This window comes from Rhinolophus sinicus, chromosome 5, assembly GCF_057876585.1.
Source record: "Rhinolophus sinicus isolate RSI-liver-muscle chromosome 5, RSI-T2T, whole genome shotgun sequence".
In the NCBI taxonomy this organism is placed as follows: Eukaryota; Metazoa; Chordata; class Mammalia; order Chiroptera; family Rhinolophidae; genus Rhinolophus; species Rhinolophus sinicus.
In genome coordinates, this window is record NC_142505.1 from 69,627,876 (window position 1) to 69,652,228 (window position 24,353).

Here is a 24,353-nt window from a genome sequence, read left to right on the forward strand (position 1 = left end):
CTTTTGAGTGATGTTGTGCAACTACATCACTCACCACACACACACACACACACACACACACACAGCACCTTATACAATACCGTGTGTGTGTGTGTGTGTGTGTGTGTGTGTGTGTGTGTGTATGTGTGTGTTGGGGGAATGGACTCCCCCATGTCCTGCGGGAGAACACCCATCTAGAGCGACACCCAAATCAGCCACCGATAGGAGGAAAGAGGAGTGAAGCTGACTAGGCGGCGACAGCTGCAATTCAGCTCAAGGGAACTGCTGCTGGGTAGAATGAAGGTCCAGGGTGGCCAAGTCTTCTGGTTTTTCTGCAGAACACAGGAAATCTAGATTTTTTTTATGAGAAATACTCCGAATTCTTAAATGCTGGCAACTAACACAGAATGTTAAAATAGCGTAGCTTGGGCAAATCCTATCTATACAGGATTATATCCTGGGTCGGGCAGACACCCCTCATTCCACGTAGGCGGTCAGCAGGAGAGAAGCAACTCCTCAAAAGCCAGCCAGGTAGGGAGGCAGAGCCCAAAGTTTCCAGAAAGCTTCTTTAGGGGAACAGTTTCCTGGTCCTAAAATACACTTGCCCTGGACTCAGACTGAAACCCCTCCCACGAACACCTCGAGGCTGGGAGGGCAAGGTCCGCGATCTGCCGGCCGCCTCACCGCACCCTCCATCCCTGAGAGCCCAAGGTTTCGCTGCCTCCCGGACTTCGTCCTCTGTCCCCTGGGCCAAGAATGCCATTGCCTGCCACCCCTGCCATCTCCCGCCCGCGGCACTGCCTGCTGCAAGCCTAGCTCCCACTGTGTTCCTAGCGGGCCACACACAACCCTACTCCACGGCCCTATCGCCCCGTCCCGAGACGGGCTGCCAGCTGAACCACCTTTCCACCCCAGGAACCGGAATACGGCTCCCGGGGGCGCGCAGCCTCCAACCCTCCCACGCCGGGCCCCACCAGGGCGCCAGGGCCGCCGCGAGGAAAGAGGCCCGCGAACGCCGCACGGCCTTTATTGCGTCACCGCGGCTCCAGCGTGGGCGCGCCGTGCGCGCCGTCGCGCCTGCTCCGTCCGCCAGACGCGCGCCGAGCCCGCAGTGCTGGTCTCGCTGCTTTGATTCTCCATCAGGTGCATGCGCGCGGTGGTTTCCGTCAGCATGTCCATGAGCAGCTCCTGCTGCAGCTTCAGGTAGTTGTTCTCCTCCAGCAGCACTTGGCTCTTGGCGCGCTGCCCCTGTGCGTTCTGGCCCGAGACGGTAGGCGAGGGCGGCGGCAGCGGCGTTGACCGCCCAGGCGGGTCCTCGGCCGCCCAGCGGCCGTCGCGGAACACGAAGGCCTCGTTGCTGAGGCGTGTCCGCGGCGCGCCGTAGTTGAGGCCCAGCTCGGCCTGGCGCGTGCGGTGGTCCAGCAGGTAGAAGGTGGACATGGAGGAGATGTGGCGTAGCGGCGGGCGCCGCGGCGAAAAGCGCCGCGAGAAGTGGTCGGCCCAGAACTGCTGTAACTCCTCCCATAGGCGGCTGGCGTGGCCCAAGGCCAGGCACCGTAAGGCTTCCAGGGCTAGGGCCAGGTGGGCACCCAGGGGGCGCGCGGGGTGTCCGGAACAGAGCCGCGAGGATGCAGGAGATAGGGGTTGGGCCCTTGCCTCGGGACCCCGGTGTCCTGATTGATGAAGGTTAGGCACTGCTAGAGAGCAAAGGTACGGTTGAGCAGCCTGCTCGGTGCCGACTGCCCCCGAAAACCGCGAGGCTCGGTGGACAGGGTTTGGCCACTGAGGAGCCCATCCATGCACACTTGCTGTAGCCGCAGTCTCCCGAAACCACCTTCCCCAAAGACTTCTGGGTTAGGCCCTGGGGACAGAGATGCCAATGAAGGACCAGATCACTGCTCTCTGAGGGCTGGGCGGCGGCTGGGGAGGGGGGAATGATAGACCCAGGTACTTCGAAGGTGCCCAGGACTTTGCCAGGTGGATTGGGGATAGGTAAGAGAGCCTCTAGGGAGAGTGAAGAGCCAGGAAAGGCTTGCACGTTCCCGGAGGTGAGGAGGAGCTTAGGGTGGGGTTTGTGTAAGGTACTCAGCTGGGGACAGCAGAAGAGGAAGCTGGACGGGGAAGAGGGCAACGCTGAAGGCTTACAAAGCCAGGGCTGGATCTGGATTCTGAAAAGTATTTGGTGGGATGTCCAGCATAACCAGCAGCGTGACTGCCCCCATCACTGAGTTATTCTACAACCTCGAACTGGCACATGCTCCGTTTCAGGCCCTGGTCTGGGCAGGGAGCCCCACCCAGCACAGTCTATGCCTGCCCTCAAGATGCTGCTGGTCCAGCTGGGAAGCCAGATGTGTGTGTAGATAGTTCACAGTCCAGTGTGCTCAGTTACATCCTGGGGGTAACTGAGCCCTGGGCTAGGACCTCTGCTTAGGGCTCGAGGTAACGAGTTGTGCAGACTATGCATGACTTTTGTTCCAAGCAGACTACATCCTCAGAGAAGCTAAAGTCCAGGTCCCATTCTCCCTCCTCCTCCCCATCACCCCCCATAAGTGCTAATTCTGTTGTGTGAGAAGAGGACTATGCCCTCTTTGAAATTCCTCTTCTCACCGTGAAGGGTGAAAAGGGAAAGAACCCTGGGGCAGTGTTCCCTCTGTCATGCCTTCATCAGTTCAACACACGCTTATTCCTCACACATAGCTGGGTAAAGGCTGGGAGGTGCTATCCCCTAGCTGTGGCTCAGGGACAGGTTTTGGGAAGCCTGCAGAGGACCCAAGAGGTGCAACTAGGCCCACCCTTGAGGTTGCATCTTCCCAGAGGACTCTTTCCTGAGAAGCCTCACTTCATGCTGTTCCTCACCTGGAGGATATGTTGGAGGTGCCGACTGTCCCAGGCCTGGCCCCATCTCTGAACCACTCCGCTGATGTCCACCTGCTATGACTCACAATGTCTCCAGGACAGATTAGCCCAGAACAAAAGGGGTGCTGACTGCCAAGCCATAAAACAGATCCTAGGCTCTCCCCTGTTATTTGGTCAGCACATGTATTGAGTTCCTACTGTGTTCCAGGCACTGTTCTAGAAAATGTGAAGACATGCCATCGTCAAGCTATCATTCTTGGAAGGGGACATAAGCAGAGCCTGAGATAAGCATTTGTTCTGGCAGAGTGAACAAGATAGTCCCTCATGAAGCTACTAATGTAGGGTGCCATGGGTCAGGTTCCCAAGAAGTAGAGTCTGAAATAAGAATTCTTGTTTGAGTGAATTATTGGGGAAGTGCTCTTGGAAGAAGGAAGTGAGGAAAGCAGGACAGGCAGGGAAAAGAGCCAAAGCTAAGCAAGAGTGTGGCCCCGGGGGGACTGTCTTCAGCCTGATCCCACTGGAAACTAGAATCCACCACAACGGCAGGCCTCCTTATCACGGGGACCCAGTCTTTTGTGCCCTCTCATTTCAGTCATTGGCAGGGGAGCTGTGAGCTGTCAACCAACACTTAAGGCCCCTATGGGGTGGGTGCACCCCCAGTAAAAGGGATCTGTGAGGTGCCAACAGCATAGAGGAGGAGGAAGAGACTACATAATAAAGATGAACTGAGTAAAAATTTGTGATCTATACAATGAAGAAAATAGAGAGTAAAGTGACTAGGACAGGGTGCGGGGTAGGCACTAATAGACATGGTGCTCAGTGAAGGCACTTGATTGACATTCATGCTGAGCTGAGTAATGAGACCCCCAACTACATGAAGATCAGGGGTTAGAAGCAGGAAGGAGCTGGGCATGTTTGAAGGACAAGCCCCCTGAGGTGGTGGAAGGAAGTGAAGTCAACCCTACCTGCCAAGCACACCTCGTTGACTGCCATCACCTCTATTTGGAATTTCTGACTCCAAGGGTCTCTTCCAAGGGCCTCCCTGTTAATCCTGCCTCCTGCATGGCCCTACTAGGGATCAGACCCAGCTCCAGGGGAGCTCACACCCGGGGGCAGAGCCAGGTAGCTCCATCTCCTGGAAAACGTTTTTGTTGAACAGTTTTATTGACAATAAACTACATATATTTATAATGTACAATTTGATATGTTCTGATAATGTATGAAATCACCAAAATAAAAAATAAAAATCTTTACCAAAATTAAGATAGTGAAGGTATCCATTATGTTCAGAAGTTTCCTCTGCTCCCAACACTATGGATTCATTTGCATTTTCTGGAGTGTATATAGATGCAATTATTGAGTACTTTGTTTTGCACTAGCTTCTTACAGCATAATTATTTTGAGATTCATCCATGTTGTTGCATTTATCAACAATTCATTCCTTTTATTGATGAGTAGTATTCCGTTATATAGAATGTGTTTTCCCATCCACTTGATGGAAATTTGGGTTTCTAGTTTGGGGGCTATTGCAAGTCCAGCTGCTATGAACACCCATGTACTGTGTGTCCATGTGCTTTCATTTCTTTTGAATGGGTTACATGATAGGTATATATGAAACCTCTCTATGAAAAGCTATCAAACTTTTCCCAGAATGGTTGTACCAGCAGTGAAAGAGTTTCTGTTCCACCACATACTTGTCACCCCTTTTATGGTAAACCTTTTTACTTTTAGTCATTCGCGTGGGTGTTGTCTAAATTGTGGTTTTAATTTTCCTCACAACTGATGAGGTTGGGTGTCTTTTCAGGTGCTATTTGTTACCCTCCTTCGTGACATTCAATGCTTTTGCCCATTTTTTCCCCGCTGGATTGTTTGTCTTATTGATGTAAGGAGTTCTTTAATGCTACACAGTTGTCCAATATGCTTTGCAAATATTTTCTCCCAGTCTGTGGCTTGCCTTTTAAAGTTTTTAATTTTGATAAAGTCCAATTTATCAGTCTTTTTCTTTTGTAGTTTATGCTTTTTGTGTCATATTTAAGAATTCGCCAAACCTAGAATCAGTAAGATTTTCTCCACTGTTTTCTTCTAGAAGTTTTCTGGTTTTAGTTTTACATTTAGATCTGTGCTCCATTTTGAGTTAATATTTGTTTATAGTGGAGGCAGGAGTCCATCTTTTTCATATACATGTCAAGTTGATCCAGTGCCATTTATAAAAAAGACTAGCCTCCCCCCCCCCAGCTGTAGTCCTGTCTTTGTTGTTCATCATGTGACTGTCTCTTCTTGGGAGCTCCCTTCTCTTCCATTGGTTTCTCTATTCTTGCACCAATAGATTTTCCTAATTATTGTAGCTTACAGTAAGTCTTGATAGCTGGTAGTGTAAATCTTCTAACAATATTTTTAAAAGATTACTTTGGCTTTCTAGGTTCTTTGAATTTCCATGTAATTTCAATTCCAGATAACTGAATTTGCATTCTAGCTTTAAAATTAGAATGTCAGTTTCCACAAATTAAACCCTCTTGCTCAGTGTCCACAGCTCTCTCTTCCTATCATCAGGACACTTGAGAGCTCAGATCAGCCCTCAGAAGGTTGCCTGATGGATGTGGAACCGGAACCTAGGAGTATTATAACAAAGCCTGTGACTCGTTCTTATTCATATTCTCCTTCTCCCTGCCCCTCGCGTCCCCCCCAAGAGTATCTGTGTTATTAAAGCTAATTTTCATTAAAAATCACGATATTTCAGGCAGATCATGGGTGACTGTTGTGCAGGGTGTCAGGCGGGGTCTCTGGTCCCACTCCCCACATAAGAACGCAGGATATGGTGAGGCCAAAAAGGAACACCCACGGAGCCATAGATAGGGGAGTCACACCACTGTATTCTCGCTGGCGACTGGGTTGGAGAAACAGGAAACAGGAGCCACACAATTCTCAACCCTCATTGTGCCGCTTGAAGGCTCAGCCACCATCTTCTTGCTAGCCCCCATTTTTTGCTAGCGTAGCCACGGCAATTATATTAGTGGCCAATGGCTCACTGGTTACAGCTGATGGCCATCCAATCACAGCTGATGGCCATGCAATCACAGTTGATGCCATTTACTACCCAAGTGAGCACCTTTCCACATGAGGGTGAGAGCTGGGAAACTGCACTCCTGGCTCTGTCCCCACCCAATGGGATACAACAACTTTCAATTTCTCTTATTTCCGTGTTCAAAAAAGGAAAAGCTGCAAGGAAGTCTTTATTTGATAATTTGACCAGGAAAAGGTTATGGAGCTGAGGAACAATTTCTTTTTAACATGTTAACTCCTTTCACAAGCAGACCTTGATTTTGAGGAAATTTAATGAAAACTGCAAAATTTGAAGATCCACAATTAAAACAATAAGTCCTCGCTCCTTTGATGGACTCCATCTTAATGTTGTCACTGAAAAGACCAGATTGGAGCCCGTGAGAAAAGGAGTGCCAGGTCCCAAGAGATCTAAGGATGTGAGATTCATTCTGATGGCATAGAGGAAAGGAGAAGAGGACTGTCGTGCAGGGTGTCATGCAGTCTCAGCTCCCGCTCCCCACAAGAGAACGCAGGATATGGCGAGGCCAAAAAGGAACACCCGCGGAGCCGTAGATAGGGGAGTCATACTAGTATATTCTCGCTGGCGGCACTATAGTCTCACTGGAGGCTGGATCCACACTGTCTGCAAACTGCCATCCTAACTGCAATCCATGCTTGCCAGCCCAGCCGCCATCTTCTTGCTAGCTCCCATTTTCTTCTCTCTCTCTGCTAGCGCAGCCACAGCAGTTATATTAGTGGCCAATGGCTCACTGGTTACAGCTGACGGCCAACTAGCCACAGCTGATGGCCATCCCATCACAGTTGATGGCCATTTACTACCTGAGCCAGCACCTGTCTATGTGAGGCCGAGAGCCTGGAAACTACTTTCTGGGACTCTGCCCCCACAAGGACCTAAATGAATTTCCATTTCCCCACACCATAGGTAAATGCCGTAGTCACTGTGTATGTCGATGAATCTCTTCTGGTGACTGAGAGGAATATTTCCAAAACCTAGGAAGCAAAATCGTGTGATTTCAGTTCTGCTGCTAAGATATTCTGTTAGTGACATTGGCCCTTCCTGGAAATAATAAGGTGTTCTCTGTGCTATTACAGCTTTAAAAAAACATTCTGCACTTGTATAAAACTTGCTGAAAACAAGAAATAAAACAAAAGCACAGTAATAAAAAATGCACACACTTCACCCAGCACCTCCATTGTCTATGGCGTTGGTTATACACATCCTTTTCTGCAAGGTGCCTTCTTAGGAAGAGCAAATTTAGCAGGAAAGGATACGAACCCCTCTGGTTAGTCCTCTCCTGGTGTCGTGCAGGAGACCCTGCTCGCTGCGCCATGTGTCGTGCAGGGCGTCCTGCGGGGTCTCTGGTCCCGCTCCCCTCATAACGCAGGATATGGTGAGGCCAAAAAGGAACACCCACGGAGCCATAGGTAGGGGAGTCATACCACTATATTCTCTCTGGCGGCACTATACTCTCACTGGAGGCTGGATCCACACTGTCCGCAAACCGCCATCCACACTTGCCAGCCCAGCCACCATCTTCTTGCTAGCCCCCATTCTTCTCTTCTCTTCTCCTTCTGCTAGCGTAGCCACAGCAGTTATATTAGTGGCCAATGGCTCACTGGTTACAGCTGACGCCCAACTAGCCACAGCTGATGGCCATGCAATCACAGTTGGCCATTTACTACCTGAGCCAACACCTTTCTATGTGAGGCCGAGAGCCTGGAAACTACTTTCTGGGGCTCTGCCCCCACATCTGGGCTTTTCTTTCTTTAGCTTTTCTTGGGCTGGGTGGGGACAGCAGTGGGTGGCACTGCAGTGGTGTCTAGGGGTACACTGATCCCTTGCCCCCATGTAGCTGGCTCCCTACCCATTATGCCTTAAAATTAGTTCCATGCAGTCCTTTGGACTCTGCAATACTCTGAGTATTTAAATTTTTTGTTTTAATAAAAAAATCTGAAAAAAATGTTATGATGTTCTATCTGCTTGAGATAACCACCTTTAGGAAGCGCCACAGAACCTGAGAGGATGCATCTGGGTTTGGGTGGCAGAGGCCAAGGGGAAGGCAAGTAGACATGGGAGTGCTGAGCTTCTCTGTGAATGGGAGATTTCAGAGTCTGAAGAGTGAAAAGGGGACCGAGTGTGCATCGTGGCACACCACACAGCATGAGCCAGCTGGACTTCAGAACATCTGCCTCAGGCATTGGGACCAGGTCACCGGTCAAACACACTCATTGTCAGCAGAAACACAGTTTTTTGTTGTCCCATTTAAATGTTAATTTGAATATTTTTGTTTTCTAGGTGTAACCTTATGGCTTTATGTTTGTATGCGAGCTATAAATAAATGAATGTACAGTGTGGACTTATGCGTAGAGGTATTTAAACAAGAGTATGGAGGGTTAAACTCATTAGCTCATGGATGGTTTGTCCCAAATAATTCCCTTTTACACAGGTACCTGTTATCTTTTAAATGAAAGTCTGAGGCTTTCTGCAGAAAACAGAAACATTTTCTGGGCTTTTAACTTCCAAAATAGGCTCTAAATAATTGTCTTAAATTGTGAGAGCCTGGCTTTTTTTTTTAAGTTGTAGATTTAAAAATTGTACAAGGACCACCTGTATACATTTTATCCAGATTCCCCTACAGTCAACATTTTACCCCATTTCATGTATCATTTCTGAGCCAGTTACATATATTATGGCCCTTTGACCTTAAATACCTCAGTGAGTATTCTCGTATATAACCACAGTAGTTGTGTGAATTTATATATATATATATATATATATATATATATATATATGTTTTTTTTGTTTGTTTGTTTTGTTTTTGTCTCCAAGTTGTTGTTCTTTCAGTCTTAGTTGTGGAGGGTGCAGCTCAGCTCCAGGTCCAGTTGCCGTTGCTAGTTGCAGGGGGCGCAGCCCCCCATCCCTTGCGGGGGTCGAACCGGCAACCTTGTGGTTGAGAGGACACGCTCCAACCAACTGAGCCATCCGGGAGCTCAGTGGCAGCTCAGCTCAAGGTGCCATGTTCAATTTAGTTGCAGGGGGCGGAGCCCACCATCCCTTGCGGGACTCGAGGAATTGAACTGGCAGCCTTGTGGTTGAGAGCCCACTGGCCCATGTGGGAATCGAATAGGCAGCCTTCGGAGTTAGGAGCACGGAGCTCTAACTGCCTGAGCCACCGGGCCGGCCCCTGTGTGAATTTATATTGATACAGTACTTTAAATGACTGTCGTGCAGAAGACCCTGCTCGCTGCGCCATTTGTCGTGCGCGGAGGCCTTCTCGCCGCGCCATCTTTCAGGCGGGGCGGCCTGCGGGGTCTCTGCTCCCGCTCCCCACACAAGAACACAGGATATGGTGAGGCCGAAAAGGAACACCCACGGAGCCATAGGTAGGGGAGTCACACCACCATGGTCTCACTGGAGGCTGGGTTCACCGGACGTGTGACCTGCCGTCCGCCTTTCCGCCAACCGACCGACCGATGACTCTTCTCCACTCTCTTGACTCTGTTCCTCTCTCTCGGCTCTCCTCTTCCGCTCTCCTTGGCCCTCTGTAGTCGCAGCAGTTATACCAGCGGCCAATCGGCTAACCGGCCACAGCCGATGGCCAATCAGCCACAGCCCACGGCCATTCACCACCCGAGCCAGCACCCCCTTACGTGAGGCCGAGAGCCTGTAAACTACTCTCTGGGGCTCTGTCCCCACACTGCACCCCTACAGGGTCTCGCCTCACAATCTACACGACTAGCGTCTTCCACGAGGGTCCCTGTGCCATATTAGCCTACTGACACCTACGGACGAAAAGAAACGGTAGTCTTAGGAACCAACAATGGCAAATCCCTCCCATCTGGGAGGATACATGCTAGCTTTTTGTCCTGGGAAAGGAGGGTCGCTGCCACTGGCACCTTTCCCGGTTTGTGGTACCAGACCTTTATGGCAGTACTTGGGGTCCCTTGCATAGTTTCAACATGTAACAGAACAGGGGACCCCATAATAGGCCATAGTGAGAGCACATAGTTTCCTCGCAAAATCATCCCGGTATCGGGACCTCTGTATACTAGTCACTTGCGGTGGCCACTCAGCCACCACCCCTGGCGTCACTTGCAAATCATGAGTCAAACCGGCCCCCCATGGGGCTATCAGACCCAACCACCGACAGTGGGGGCTTTTGACCTGCCAGGGCCAAGTCCATTGCTGCCGTTCCCCTGCTTTCAAGCATGTGGGTGCTGGCAGCAAAATGTTCCCATTTCTGCCGTAGCCTGGCTTTAACAGAGTCTCACTAGTGGCAACTTGTAATTGAATGGGAGCAGCCGTCTGATGTAGCAGAGCTTCTACTGGTGCAGGCCCTCCCTTCCGTGGTCTCTCATTTAGGACTCTCAAGACATCCCATAGACGAGAGGCCCAGTCACGCATCGTGGGAGGGTGTTTTGACACCCGGAGACCTTGCTTCAAAAGGCCATTATAGCGTTCCATCATGCCAGCTGCTTGTGGATTGTACGGGGTGTGAAACAACCATTGCACGTCCATCCTGGCAGCCCAGCGCTGCACTTCTTGCCCCATAAAATGGGTACCCCTGTCACTTTCAATGACTTGGGGGCGCCCATAGAGGGTGCACAGCCATGTAAGGGCGACCACTGTATGCCGCTGATCCGCAGCCGGACAAGGCCAAGCAAACATCCACCCCGTAGCAGTGTCCACTGCTGTAAATGCATATATCGCATTGCGGGCCTTAGGCAGGGGTCCAATGTAATCCACTTGCCAGCGAGTGAGGGGCACTCTCCCTCGCGTAATCTGCTGTGTCTCCCAGGGGAGCCTCCGCCTTTGGGGGCTGTCCTGGGCACAGACGGCACAGTCATAGCAGGCATCTGCTATCTCCTGCCATTTCAAAGGCAGGCCCCAGCGTCTGCTCACCTGCCACATGGTTCGGCTTCCAGCGTGCTGCAATTTCCTATGCAGCCAATGGGCCACATCAGTGGCAGGAGCCCGCTCTGACCATCGTACCCGTGCTAGGGCGTCTGCTTCATCATTACCTGGGGACACTAAGGGGGAGTGACCTGTGACATGCATTAAAGTCACCTCCTTTCTCTGCCCTAGGTCCCAGAGGTCCTGCCACATGGCTTGACCCCACAGTGGACGGTGTCCCACCAACCAGTTTTGGTGTTTCCATGTAGGGAGCCACAACGTTAGGCCCCGGAACACCGCCCAGCTGTCAGTGCAAATAACTAGGGGCCCAGGCTCATGGCTGATCACCATCCACACAGCCCGTAATTCAGCCCACTGGCTACTCTGGCCCGTCCCAGTATCAAACCAAATGGTGTCTGCTTTGGGCTGTACACCAATAGCCGTCCAAACAGCTGCAGCCCCTCGGCTAGAACCATCAGTAAACCAGGCATCCTCAGGTACTGGGGACTGTCCTTCTTTGTAGGGCGAGGGCTCCAAGTCCTCCCCTCTAGGCAGAGCACTTGGCTGAGCCTGGGCTACAAGCTCCACAGGCCCCAGGACCTGTTGTAGCTCTGTGCTCAAAGGGCTTGAACTAAAGGTGCTACGTTGCTCCAAGTAGGCACCCCACTTGGCGAGGGTGGTGGTCTGTGCCACCCCCGTTTTGGGTCCCTGGGTCCATGTACGGACCCACCCCTGGACAGGATACATTGTTCGAACCAACACGCGTGCCGTTCCTGTGATGGCTTCTGTGGCCACTAGGGCTGCATACACAGCAGCCAGCTGTTTCTCTATTAGAGAGTAGCGAACCTCCGCTCCTTTCCATAATTGGGATCAAAATCCCACTGGCAACCGGAGATGCTCCTGCCGTTGCCAGAGGCCCCATCCGTACCCCTCTTGGGTTACGTGAACATCAAGTTCAAATGGGCGGCCGGGGTCCACTACTTGCAGAGCCTGTGCCTGCTGCACTGCCCGTTTCGTGGCAACGAAGGCTTGCTCTATAGCCTCAGTCCAATCCCATGAGGCCCCCTTTTTTATCATATTGTACAAGGGCCTTGCCATTTGTGCTAAATGGGGTACAAATGCCCGCCAATATCCTAGCAGACCCAAATACGTCTGCAGTTGAGAGACCTTGGTCAGCCGGGGAAAGGCTTGTATCTTATCAATGATTGCCTCAGGTATAACCTTTGTCTTACCCGACCACACAACACCCAAAAACTTGACGGATAAGCCAGGGCCTTGGACCTTTTCCTCGTTCACCGCCCAGCCACGTGACTTCAGGTGGCGGAGAAGAGAGGGAGCTTCTTGCTCTAAATCAGAAAGAGAATCTGAGGTTAACAGAATGTCATCAACATAATGAAACAAGGCCACAGAGGATGAGTGATCCCACTGTGCCAAATCCTGGGCCACAAGCCCGTGGCAGATAGTGGGGCTGTGCAAGTATCCTTGCGGAAGGACTTGAAAAGTCCACTGCCGCCCATCCCACGTAAAAGCAAACTGCTCTTGACACTCGGGTGCAATGTCAATGGAGAAAAAAAGCATTGGCCAAGTCCACTACATAGTGATATATCCCCAGGCGGACAGTCAGACGATCCATTAAATCATGAATTGAAGGCACTGCAGCGTGCAAGGGTGGCGTCACCTTATTTAACTCCCTATAGTCCACAGTCATTCGCCAGGTCCCATCTGGCTTCTTGACAGGCCATACTGGGGAGTTAAAGGGACTGTGCATTGGCCTCACTATATGTGCCTTCTCCAATTCCAATATTGTACGACCAATCTCCTCCTGTCCTCCTGGCAGGCGGTACTGTCGCACTGTAACCACGCGCCAGGGCTGTGGCAACACTTGAGGAGGGTGGTGAGCATGCCCGCGTGTCACCGCTTTCACCACCCAGATCCGGAGACGGAACTCTCCTACCGACGTCTGTAAGCTGAGGCCATGTAGCACGTCCACCCCTAGAATATATTCCGGAACGGGGGAGACATAAACCTTGTAGGTACGAGGAGGAAGCCTTCCTATACCCAGTGGTAAGGAAACGGCTTTCACAGTCACAGTTTTTCCCCCGTAGCCATCAATGCAGATTGCTGGTCCAGGGAACAGTTCTGGATTCCCATAAACGAGACTGCAGTCGGCGCCAGTGTCAACTAGAGCCAAAACCCTCTGTACATTCGAAGGGGACCAATGTACGGACAGTTCCACGTGGGGCCTCCGGTCCCTGCTCATCCCCTCTGACCGGGTACCTTGGCCCCACCCCTAATCAAGCTGCAAGGGGTCAGCCTCAAGCAGCTGCATGAAGTCCTGGAGGGACACGGGTCGCGCTTTCCCAGACTCCTCCTTTATGTTTCTCTGGAATTGTTGTTCCGGACGCAACTGTTTCCAAAGTTCTAGCAGGAGTGCATTGGGTTGTCGGTCTGTTTTCTTCCTATCGACCCCTGCTGCCACGAGATCACGCCACATCTGTGCGCGTGTTACTCTCTGAGGCCCGCGACCTTGCCCCTTTACCTTTGGTTTGGGCTTCCAGGTCTCAACTGTGCAGACCTCCTGTCTTAACTTCCTTCGCCTCCGGCTTTCAACATCCCCTAGGGTGGCCATGGCAGTTGTAACTTCATGGATCTGTCGCCCTACATACGGTGTAAGAATAGCAACCAAGGATCCAAAAGCACTCGCAGGTGCAGTATCCAAAACCAGATCTCTCATGCTGGCAGTAAAAAGCTCGTCATCTGGGCCCTGCATGTTGAGGTTAAAAATAGCATGTCTCATACCCATTTCACGGATTATTTGCGTAAGTTCTGTATATGACTGCCATTGACTCACACTGTCTGGCAGCTCGCCAGCCTGTTCCCATACGGTGCGTACCGCAGCAGTGAGCCACGCCATTAGAGAATGGTTGCCCTGGTTGTTGGCCAATCTATGGCAGTTTTGTAACCTTTGTCGCAGGGACGAATGCACTGTCACGAAGGCTAGCTTTTCCATCTCACCTGGGGAGCAGAGAATGCTGTCTGCTCCCTCATCCCATAAACGTAATAGCCAAGCCGAGACTGGCTCTCCAGGGCGCTGTCTGTACTGCATCCCTAGCTCCTGCAACTCAGTGGGAGTGTATGGGGTGTAGGTTGTGAACTCAGTCACAGCTGGGTTGCCGGCAGCAACGCCCCCAGGGCCCAAAGGTTGCTCACGTTTTACCCTTTGCTTAAAGATTGGCCGGGCTTGGGGGTTGGGAGCTACATTGTCTCCACTTGCTTCCTCCGCCTCTGCCTCAGAGTCTCCACCTTGGGGCCCCTGTTCTAACAGGCGGACCCGGGCTTCCAGCCCTTCCAACCGGGACACCCGGGACACTTCATTAAGCCCATTTTCCGTGTTGAGACTCAAGGCCGTGAGGAACATCCAGCCCACGCAGCCGGCTGTAGCCTTCTCCTCCTCCGGCAACCGCTCAGCCAGAGCCTGCAGGGCCCTCTCCACAGTGGCCGGAGAGCCGTCCATGTCCTCCCACCCCTCCTTGGGGGTCCAACTCCTGAGAACAGTAGCCACCGAACACCATACACTGTGTGGGGGCCACACGTCCTCCTGCCCAGAGTCAGACGCCATTCCTACCTGGTCGGAATCTTGCTCACTGTGCCAGGTGTCTGAGTGGGTGGAGGCCTCGGTGTAAGATGTCCACCACCCTCGGAGCTTATGGCCGCAGCAGATCACCAAAATGAAGGCAATGCCGTCCATGGCCAAGAGGGAGGTGTGCCATCTGGAGGCTCGAGTCTCCCAGGCAGATCGTGCCTCCCGCTCCCGGCGTAGCTCCTCGCGGGCCTCCCGAAGCTGAACTTTTGTACGCATAAACTGCTCGACCATCCTTCGGTGAGTTTCGGCCGGTACCATACCCTGCTCGCTGCGCCATTTGTCGTGCGCGGAGGCCTTCTCGCCGTGCCATCTTTCAGGCGGGGCGGCCTGCGGGGTCTCTGCTCCCGCTCCCCACACAAGAACGCAGGATATGGTGAGGCCGAAAAGGAACACCCACGGAGCCATAGGTAGGGGAGTCATACCACCACGGTCTCACTGGAGGCTGGGTTCACCGGACGCGTGACCTGCCGTCCGCCTTTCTGCCAACCGACCGACCGACGACTCTCCTCCACTCTCTCGACTCTGTTCCTCTCTCTCGGCTCTCCTCTTCCGCTCTCCTCGGCCCTCCGTAGCAGCAGTTATACCAGCGGCCAATTGGCTAACCGGCCACAGCCGACGGCCAATCAGCCACAGCCCACGGCCATTCACCACCCGAGCCAGCACCCCCTCACGTGAGGCCGAGAGCCTGTAAACTACTCTCTGGGGCTCTGTCCCCACAATGACCATCCATATTTCATTTTTATCAGTTCACTCATAATGTCCTTTATAGCATTCTTCCCCCCTTTCTTCTTTTTTTTTCTTCCCCCCTTTCTTCTGCCTCCCCCCCCCGCCCCGCCCACTCCGGTTCAAGCCGTTGTTTCTCAGTCTAGTTGTGTAGGACACAACTCCCTGGCCCATGCTGGTATTATGAGCCTTGCGCTCCTCCCGGCTGGGGTAGTTGGTCTCCAGTCGACGACTGCTCACTGCAGCTCATGGCAGCTCTCGCCGGCTGCCGGCTGCTCCCGGCAGCACACAGCAGCCAGTGGCAGCTGGCAGCTCATGCCAACCTCCGGCTGCTCACGGCAGCCCAGCTCCAGTGAGAGCTGTTGTTCACAGTCTTAGCTGTAGAGGGCGCAGCTCACTGGCCCATGTGGGAATCCAACCGGTGACCACAGCATTAGGAGCACGGAGCTCCAACCACCTGAGCCACCGGGCTGGCCCCTTTATAGCATTTTTGTCCCTCCAGGATCAGATCCCATCTAGAAATAGGTATTGCATTTAAGTATTGCCACGGAGCCTTCTCTATTGTGGGCAGATACTTCAAGACGACCTAAATATCCTGGTCGTCATCAAAATTTCCCTCTATGGTTAACATCCATTGGTGATTCTTGCCTGATCCAATCTTTACTATTATGGTTGCCAAATGATGCTTTTCCAACACTAGCGCTCACTTCATATTTATCAGTTGGCTCTCAGAATTCTACTTTAAATGAGATCTTCCTTCTCCAATCTTGTCACTGTGAGATAATAGAAAACATGTATATTGATCTCTGCCCCCGGTTCCTGGCACAGAGCTCCTAAAATCCTTGTACTTGCCTAAGTGATAAGAGCACTAGCAGCATCTTTTGTTCTTATATTTGGTCTTTGACATCTGTTGCTGACACAGAGCTTCTGAATCCCTTGGAATTTCCTGGGTCATAGGAACGTCTTTTGTTCTAATGAGGTGACTCTTGGTGGGCTCCTGAATGAGGGGTTGGTCACCAGAAAGACCAAGCCATGATTAGAGGATTGGAATTTTCAGCACTCCCTCCCCCATTCTCTTGAAGAGGGAGAGGGGCTGGAAATGGAGTTAATGCTTGATCAAGCCTCCATAAAAATCCCGGAAAGTGCCGGCCTGTTGGCTCAGGCGGTTGGAGCTCCATGCTCCTAACGCTGAAGGCTGCTGTTTCGATTCCCACATGGGCCAGTGGGTTCTCAACCACAAGGTTGACAGTTCGATTCCTCAACTCCCACAAGGGATGGTGGGCAGCGCCCCTGCAACTAAGATTGAACACAGCACCTTGAGCTGAGGTGCCGCGGAGCTCCCGGGTGGCTCAGTTGGTTGGAGCACGTCCTCTCTACCACAAGGTTGCTGGTTCGATTCCCACCAGGGATGGTGGGCTGCGCTCCATGCAACTAACAACGGCAACTGGACCTGGAGCTGAGTTGTGCCCTCCACAACTAAGATTGAAAGGACAACAACTTGACTTGGAAAAAAGTCCTGGAAGTACACACTGTTCTCCAATAAAGTCCTGTTCCCCTTCCCCAATTAATTTAAAAAAAAAATTACTGAAGTACTAGCTTCATGAAGCTTCCATGTGTTGGTGAACATATCCACATACTAGGAGGGTGACACACCCCAACTCCACAGGACGGAAACTCCTGCACTTGGGACTCTCCCAGACTTTGCCCTGTGTCACTGCATCTGGCTGTTCATCTGTATCCTTTATCATATCCTTAATAAACTGGTAAATGTGAGTGTTATGTAAAATTTCCCAGGGCCAAGAGACCATAGTGAGGGCTGACAATTCCAGCATTATATCAAGAGTTTATTAAGAGAACCTACATAGGTGGCTCGTCTTGGGTGGGAGCGAGATAACATGGATATCCTCCAGGCCACGTGACAGGCACTAAGGACAGGGCAGGATGAATGGGGCACTGGGGTGTGACCTGCCCCAGATAAGGGGAAAACGCCTTATATGCTTGAGGTGGGATGTGTGTGCAACGACCTTTTCCAGGAACAAGCATGAGGTGGGACACGGGGAGGGGTCCATGGGACAGTCTCTGAAGGGACTTTCGGGAAGCAGTCTCCATTCTGGCCCGGATCTAGCTGGCAGGTCCAGCAGACAGGCAGCGATTCCATCACAGAATAGTCTCTCTCCCCCACAGTAAGTGTTTCCATGAATTCTGTGAGCTGTTTAGCAAATAACCGAATCCAAGGGGGAGGGGGTCATGGGAACCTCCGATTTGTATCCAAGTTCGGCAGAAGTTGTGGGTAACTTGGGACCCATTACATGTGATTGGCACCTGAAGGTGGGGGGGGGGGGTCTCTTGGGACTGAGTTCTTACTCTGTGTGATCTGATGCTGTCTCCAGGTAGGTAGTATCAGAATTGAGTTAAATTGTAGGACATCCAGTGGGTGTCAGAGAATTGCTTGGTGGGGGGAAACCCCGCACATTTTGTGTAGGAAGTGTGAGTGTGGTAGTAGTGTGAGAGTACAGGAGAAACATGGAATAGTGTAGGTGTGGGGACTGAGCCCCAGAAAGTAGTTTCCAGGCTCTCGGCCTCACATAGACAAGTGCTGGCTCAGGTAGTAAATGGCCATCAACTGTGATTGCATGGCCATCAGCTGTGGCTAGTTGGCCGTCAGCTATAACCAGTGAGCCATTGGCCACAATATAACTGCTGTGGCTACGCTAGCAGAGAGAAGGGAGAGAAGAATGGGGGCTAGCAAGAAGATGGCGGCTGGGCTGGCAAGCGTGGATGGCGGTTTGCGGACAGTGTGGATCCAGCCTCCATTGAGAGTATAGTGCCGCCAGAGAGAATATAGTGGTATGACTCCCCCATCTATGGCTCCGTGGGTGTTCCTTTTTGGCCCCACCATATCCTGCGTTCTTGTATGGGGAGTGGGAGCAGAGACTCCGCCTGACGCCCGGCACGACAAATGGCGCAGCGAGCAGGGTCCCCCGCATGACAAATGGCGCAGCGAGCAGGGTCTCCTGCACGACAGTAGGTTTTCTCTTTACAGGTATAGACATTAATTTCTATTTTTCTTTTTAAAAATGTGTTGACAGTTGTATTTTTCAGTGTTTCATAGTTCACTTAATTGTTTTGATTTTCAAATGGCTGGGCCCTCCCCCAGAGATTCTGATGAAATGTTCTGTGGGTATAGCTTGGGCACTGGGGTTTTAAAAGCTAATGTGCAAACAAGCCTTGCAATGTAAAACATGGAGACCAAGGCAAGCAAACAGAAAAAAAGGAAAAAAAAAAGCGACTTAGAGGAAACAGGGAAAAGTAGAGATTAAAAAATCTTAAACTAAAAGTATGAGAATAGCAGTTTGGTGGAGTGAGAAAGTCAGCAAATTCTCTCTCCAGAAAACAATTATAAAACTGGAGAAAATAATTTTTAAACAGGGCTCTGGAAATCGACCAAAAGCAACCAAGAAATTGAGACGCACTCATCCATGAATAACTGCTGAAACCTGGGTGAGAACAGTAACAATCTGTGGCATTTTTGCCTGGGGCTGCTCACAGTCCCCAGCTTGGTCAGCAGGATAAGCTGTACCGGGACAGGGCAGGCTGCAAAAGCCAATGGCTTCACTGCCAGAGGGAGCTCCTGGATTTGGAATAAACCACAGTGAGATATCACACTACACACCCACTAGAATGGCTGTAATCAAAAGGACAGACAATAGCAATTGTTGGTGCTGATGTGGAGAAACTGAAACCCTCTTCCAGGGGAATGCAAAATAAAGCAGCCACTTTGTTTCTCAAAAAGTCAAACTTACCATACAAGTCAGCAATTCTATCTTGATGTACTACCCAAACAAAATGGAATTATGTCCACATAAAGACTTGTGTACAGGGGGCGGTCTGGTGGCTCAGGCAGTTAGAGCTCTGTGCTCCTAACTCCGAAGGCTGCTGGTTTGATTCCCACGTGGACCAGTGGGCTCTCAACAAGGTTGCCGGTTCAACTCAAGTCCCACAAGAGATGTTGGGCTCTGCCCCCTGCAACTAAGATTGAACGTGGCACCTTGAGCTGAGGTGCCACTGAGCTCCCAGATGGCTCAGGTGGTTGGAGCACGTCCTCTTTACCACAAGGTTGCTGGTTCGACTCCTGCGAGGGACGGTGGGCTGCGCCCCATGCAACTAACAACGGCAACTGGACCTGGAGCTGAGCTGAGCCCTACACAACTAAGACTGAAAGGACAACAACTTGACTTGGAAAAAATCCTGGAAGTACACACTGTTCCCCAATGACGTCCTGTTCTCCTTCCCCAATTAAAAAAAAAGACTCGTGTACAATTGTTCATAGTATCATTACTTATTATAGCTGAAACCTGGAAACAATCTAAATGTCCATCAGCTGTTCAATGGATAAACAAAATGTGGTATACCCATGTGTGGGGGTCCAGAATGAGCCACCCCAAGATGTGCCTCAGTGGTATACAGATTACTTTGAGCTAAAGGCAATTTTAGCTTTAGTCTCAAGAGAAACTTCTGCCCCTCTCTTTTAACTACCTAGAAGAATTTGAATTAGAGGCCTTGTCCATAAGCGATTATCAGAGAGAACTTCTTTTGACCTATCTGTAGGGCAGGGCAAACTTCTATTTATTGAGTGCCTGCTCTTATCATCCTGCAATGACCCTTTGAGGCCCGGAAGGCACCTTACATCATCTCTTGCTTGGTATCTTATGTATCTCAACCTCCCTTTCTATCTCTGAACCTCTCCTGTATGTGGGGCTCCCATACATATGTGTGATTTAAATGTTATTTTCTCTTGCTAATCTGTCTCATGTCTATTTGATTATTAGACCAGCTGATAGAACCTTGAGGGTAGAGGATAGTTTGTGCCTCCCCCACACATGCAATGGAATATTGTTCAGCAATAAAAAGAAATGAATTCCTGATACATGCTACAACATGAATCAACTGCAAAAACATTATGCTAAGTAAAAGAAATCAAATAGACCACATATTGTATGATTCCATTTATATGAAATATATAGAAAAGGGAAATCAATAGACGGAGAAAGCAGTTCAATGGTTGCCTGAGGTTGGCTAAGAGTTGACTGCAAATGGGTACACAGGAACTTTTGGGTGATGGAAATATTCTAATATTGGATTGTGATAATGGTTGCACAATTCTATAAATTTACTAAATATCATTGAATCTTTTACTTACAGTAGGCAAACTTTATGGTATGTAAATTATATTTCAATAAGATTTTAAAAAATGATGTAAGGTGTTAAAAAACATTTCATGGCCAAAAGCTTTTCTGAAGGAAGGGGTTTACTTAGCCAAAACACTAGCCAGAAAAGGACCAGGGCCTGCTCATGCACTCTGAATCACCACCAGCAGGGCCACAGGGAGAACGCAAGATATCTGCAATCCTGGGGTTGATGGGCTTTTATGGAAACAGTTTGGGGAAGAAACATGTACGTTGTTTTGAAAGAATTTACATTGGTTCTAGATAGAAAGAGTGGGAGATGGTGACGCGGGAAGAGTTCTGGGTTATGTGCAGAATCTGTGAGGAAGACATGTTTGCTCCTTTAGACTGATGGTGGGCAACAGTCCAGAAGGTGTAAGCAAGAAGTACTGGTGACTGGACTTTCTCTTTAGATAATTGTACAAATAGTCACCTGGAAGTTAATTTAGTTTCAACATATACTCAGGAATGTAAGCAGTTTTGTTGGTTTTGCCCTGCAGTTTTGTTTTGTTTTTGTGGTTTTTTTTTAAAGATTTTATTGGGGAAGGGGAACAGGACTTTATTGGGGAACAGTGTGCACTTTCAGGACTTTTCTCCAAGTCAAGTTGTTGTCCTTTCTTAGTTGTGGAGGGTTCTGTTCAGCTTCAAGTTGTTGTTCTTTCAGTCTTAGTTGTGGAGGGTGCAGCTCAGCTCCAGGTCCAGTTGCCGTTGCTAGTTGCAGGGGGCACAGCCCACCATCCCTTGCGGGAGTCGAACCGGCAACCTTGTGGTTGAGAGGACATACTCCAACCAACTGAGCCATCTGGGAGCTCAGTGGCAGCTCAGCTCAAGGTGCCATGTTCAATTTTAGTTGCAGGGGGCGCTGCCCACCATCCCTTGCGGGACTCGAGGAATTGAACTGGCAACCTTGTGGTTGAGAGCCCGCGCTCCAACCAACAACTGAGCCATCCGGGAGGCAGCTCAGCTCAAGGTGCTGTGTTCAATCTTAGTTGCAGGGGGCAGAGCCCACCATCCCTTGCGGGACTCGAGGAATTGAACTGGCGACCTTGTGGTTGGGAGCCCACTGGCCCATGTGGCAATCGAACCGGCAGCCTTCGGCGTTAGGAGCATGGGGCTCTAACCGCCTGAGCCACCGGGCCGGCCCCTGCCCTGCAGTTTTTATTTGATTAATCGCTCTTGTCTCTTCCTGCCACCCTTTAGTGTGCTGTAATTTAATTTAGGACATTTCAGAATTTTCTCCTTGTCAGAGGGCAGAATACAGACAATTTTAGATGTGCAAGATTTCCAAAAAACTACTACACAGTCTTTCTCAGGAAGCAGCCGGAGGACGTAACTACCAACTGAGGTAGTAGACCTTGAAAAAGGTTATTAAAGGAAAATTAAAACATATGTTTATACAAAGAGTGGTGCACCATGTGTATAGCAGGTTTATATCATATAACCAAAAATTGGGTGCAGCCAGGTGTCTGTTACCTGATGAATGGATAAGCGAACTGTGGCACATTCATACGATAGAATATTACTCAGGAATTAAAAGCAACAAATGATTCAAAAGCAACAAATGGCATACTTGTCCAATAGAATGTTACTCAGGAATTAAAAGCATTCAATGTTAACATAGATGAGGATCTGAAAGGTGTTGCAGCTTCTTTGCCTTCACTGGATCTTCAATGGCACCTTTGTTAAGCTCAACAAAACTTCAGTTAACATGCTGGGGGCGTGCAACCATATGTTGCATGGGGGTACCCAAACCTGAAGTCAGAAATGAATGGATCTATAAGTGTGGTTATGGCAAAATCAACAGGAAGTGAATTGCCCTGAGATAACACTTAGACTGTTCCGTCTCATGGTAAATATGGCATCATTTGCATGGAGGATCTGATTCATGAGATCCATACCGTTGAAAAACCTTCAACTTCCTGCGGCCTGCAAATTATCTTTTCCAAGAGAAACTGGATCGACAGGTTTATTAGAAGGATGAACTGAGATGTTTACCATGATTATTTTTGTAATTTGGTCAGTTAATAAACAGTGACTGCTTTCAAATTGAGGGAAAGAGGAGAGGAGAGGACAGGACAGGAGAGGACAGGAGAGGACAGGAGAGGACAGGAGAGGACAGGAGAGGAAGGAAAGGAAATCTTATTTCTGTCCTTGGAAGTTTGTCCTTGGCTTCCTCCTTTGAAACATTATGCTTTAGCTGAAAAATCCCTGGCAGGATCCTTTGCAGGTCTTCCAGTCCTGCACTGTCTTGAGCCTGCTGTGTCTTGAGCCCAGACCCAGGATCCCCAGGACCAGCCAAGCATGAATTCCCTCTTTTTGGGGGCTCCACACTTCACCTGCCATCACTTAGGCTCACACTCTTCTTTTTTTCTTTTTTTTAACTTTCATTTATTTAAGTGTGTTTTTCCAGAACCCATCAGCTCCAGTAGCTGTTTCAGTCTAGTTGTGGAAGGCACAGCTCTCAGTGGCCCATATAGGGATCAAACCGGCAACCTTGTTAAGAGCACCAGGCTCTAACCAACTGAGCTATGCGGCCTCCCTAGGCTCACACTCTTAGTGTTGGCTTTGGTTGCCCTTTCCCTAGCCCCTGAATTCAATGGACCATTCTTTAGCATCGACAGTTAATGCTTTTGTTTCCATAAACCTACCATTTCCTAATCCTGCACTTTAATCAACTGCAAAAAGTGGCTTCCTATCCAGCCTCACAGCTGCTAGTCTCTCTCTCTTTTAGACCTCCCTGAATAATATTAAAATAATGATTGAAAAACATCTAAATCGTGATCCAAATCTAAAAACTCTCCCTACAAATCCTTGGCTAGGCCTTCAAGGTCTGCTCCTAACCAACTCTGGAGCTGACTTTCGTGAGCACCTTTCTTCAGTTCAAACACTCCCATACATGGTGTTCCCAAACACACGATACCCATTTTCCTGCCTTTCCATATGCTGTTCCCTCATGTAAAGAAGCCTTCCTCCAACTCTCCACCTATAGAAATCCTGCGCATCCTGTGAAGCCCAGCTCAAATCTTACCTATTTCCCGGTCCATTACAGGTGAAAAGCAGTTCCTCCCAACTCAAAACCCCACCAAATTCTGTTTAGTACCACCATCTTTTAGCATATACCTTTGCTGGAGTAGCTCTTTTGCTCACATAGTTTCTGTAACTACATTTTAAGCTCGTTGTTTGGAACATGTGGCATCCAGAATATTATGCTGCCTTGAATATCCACGTCCTCAAGTAAACAAGAAAGCAAAACTCCGTTACGCAAATTTTGGGGCTGGGAGTTTAAGAATATTAAACTCATGCAAACATGCAAACACCACACTCTAACACCTCTTTTCCCCTACTGGGTGGCATGAGGGAATAAAGCTTGTTCTAGGATAGGTAATACACCTATTGATTCTCGTTTTTTCCATTTCCATTTCAGCCTCTGGGTATCCAAACAAACGGAAGACAGAGACCAGGACCCATAAGGGTCTAAGAAAACTTGAAGCTACTTCCATTTCCTGATGCGGCATATTGACCAGCGAAGATACGCTAAAAGTGGGCTTAAAAAATTGTGGTGTGTTTGAAATCTTTTACCATTGCACCATCCTTTTCTCTCAATCCTGCCATGTGTCTGTGACCTTATGTCTAATTGTACTTCAGGAAACATCACAAATTGAAAGTTGAAAAAACCTTGGATTAAAGCTTTCTGGACTCTAGTTTTCCATGGGTAAAGTGGAGGCCGCACTCTGCTAGGCCCAGAGCGATGACTCTGCAGGAACGGTGACGCGTGGTTACACAGCGCTGTGCAGGCAACTGCAGGCCGCGCCGAAGGAGCCGGTGCGGGTTCCGCCTGCACCCTGTCTGGGCCTCGCACTCGCTACAAGGGGTAATGGCCCTTCCCGATGATCCGCCAGGCCGCCCACTCCTCCAGCCGCTTGCCATTTGCCCCCACAGCGAAGGGAACGGCATGCCCGTATCCAGGTCCGGA

At 50.0% G+C, this 24,353-nt stretch overlaps 1 protein-coding gene across 1 annotated transcript; it reads right to left on the reverse strand.

Annotated features, from left to right (window-relative positions):
- Nucleotides 1-990: 990 nt before the first annotated feature.
- CBY3 (chibby family member 3) lies at nucleotides 991-24,334 on the reverse strand. The gene is made up of 2 exons (XM_088798883.1): nucleotides 24,111-24,334; nucleotides 991-1,828 (listed from the first exon to the last, which is right to left on the reverse strand). The coding sequence occupies exons 1-2, from the start codon at nucleotides 24,332-24,334 to the stop codon at nucleotides 1,006-1,008; spliced, it is 1,047 nt and encodes a 348-aa protein (XP_088655009.1). The 3' UTR covers nucleotides 991-1,005.
- Nucleotides 24,335-24,353: the final 19 nt, after the last annotated feature.

Excerpts from the sequence above, each read along its gene's own strand:
- CBY3 (XM_088798883.1), bottom strand. The coding sequence starts at position 24,334 with ATGCCGTTCCCTTCGCTGTGGGGGCAAATGGCAAGCGGCTGGAGGAGT. Across the intron at positions 1,829-24,110 it reads ATCGCTCTGGGCCTAGCAGA|AAGTCTTTGGGGAAGGTGGT; the intron begins GTGCGGCCTCCA and ends GGCCTAACCCAG.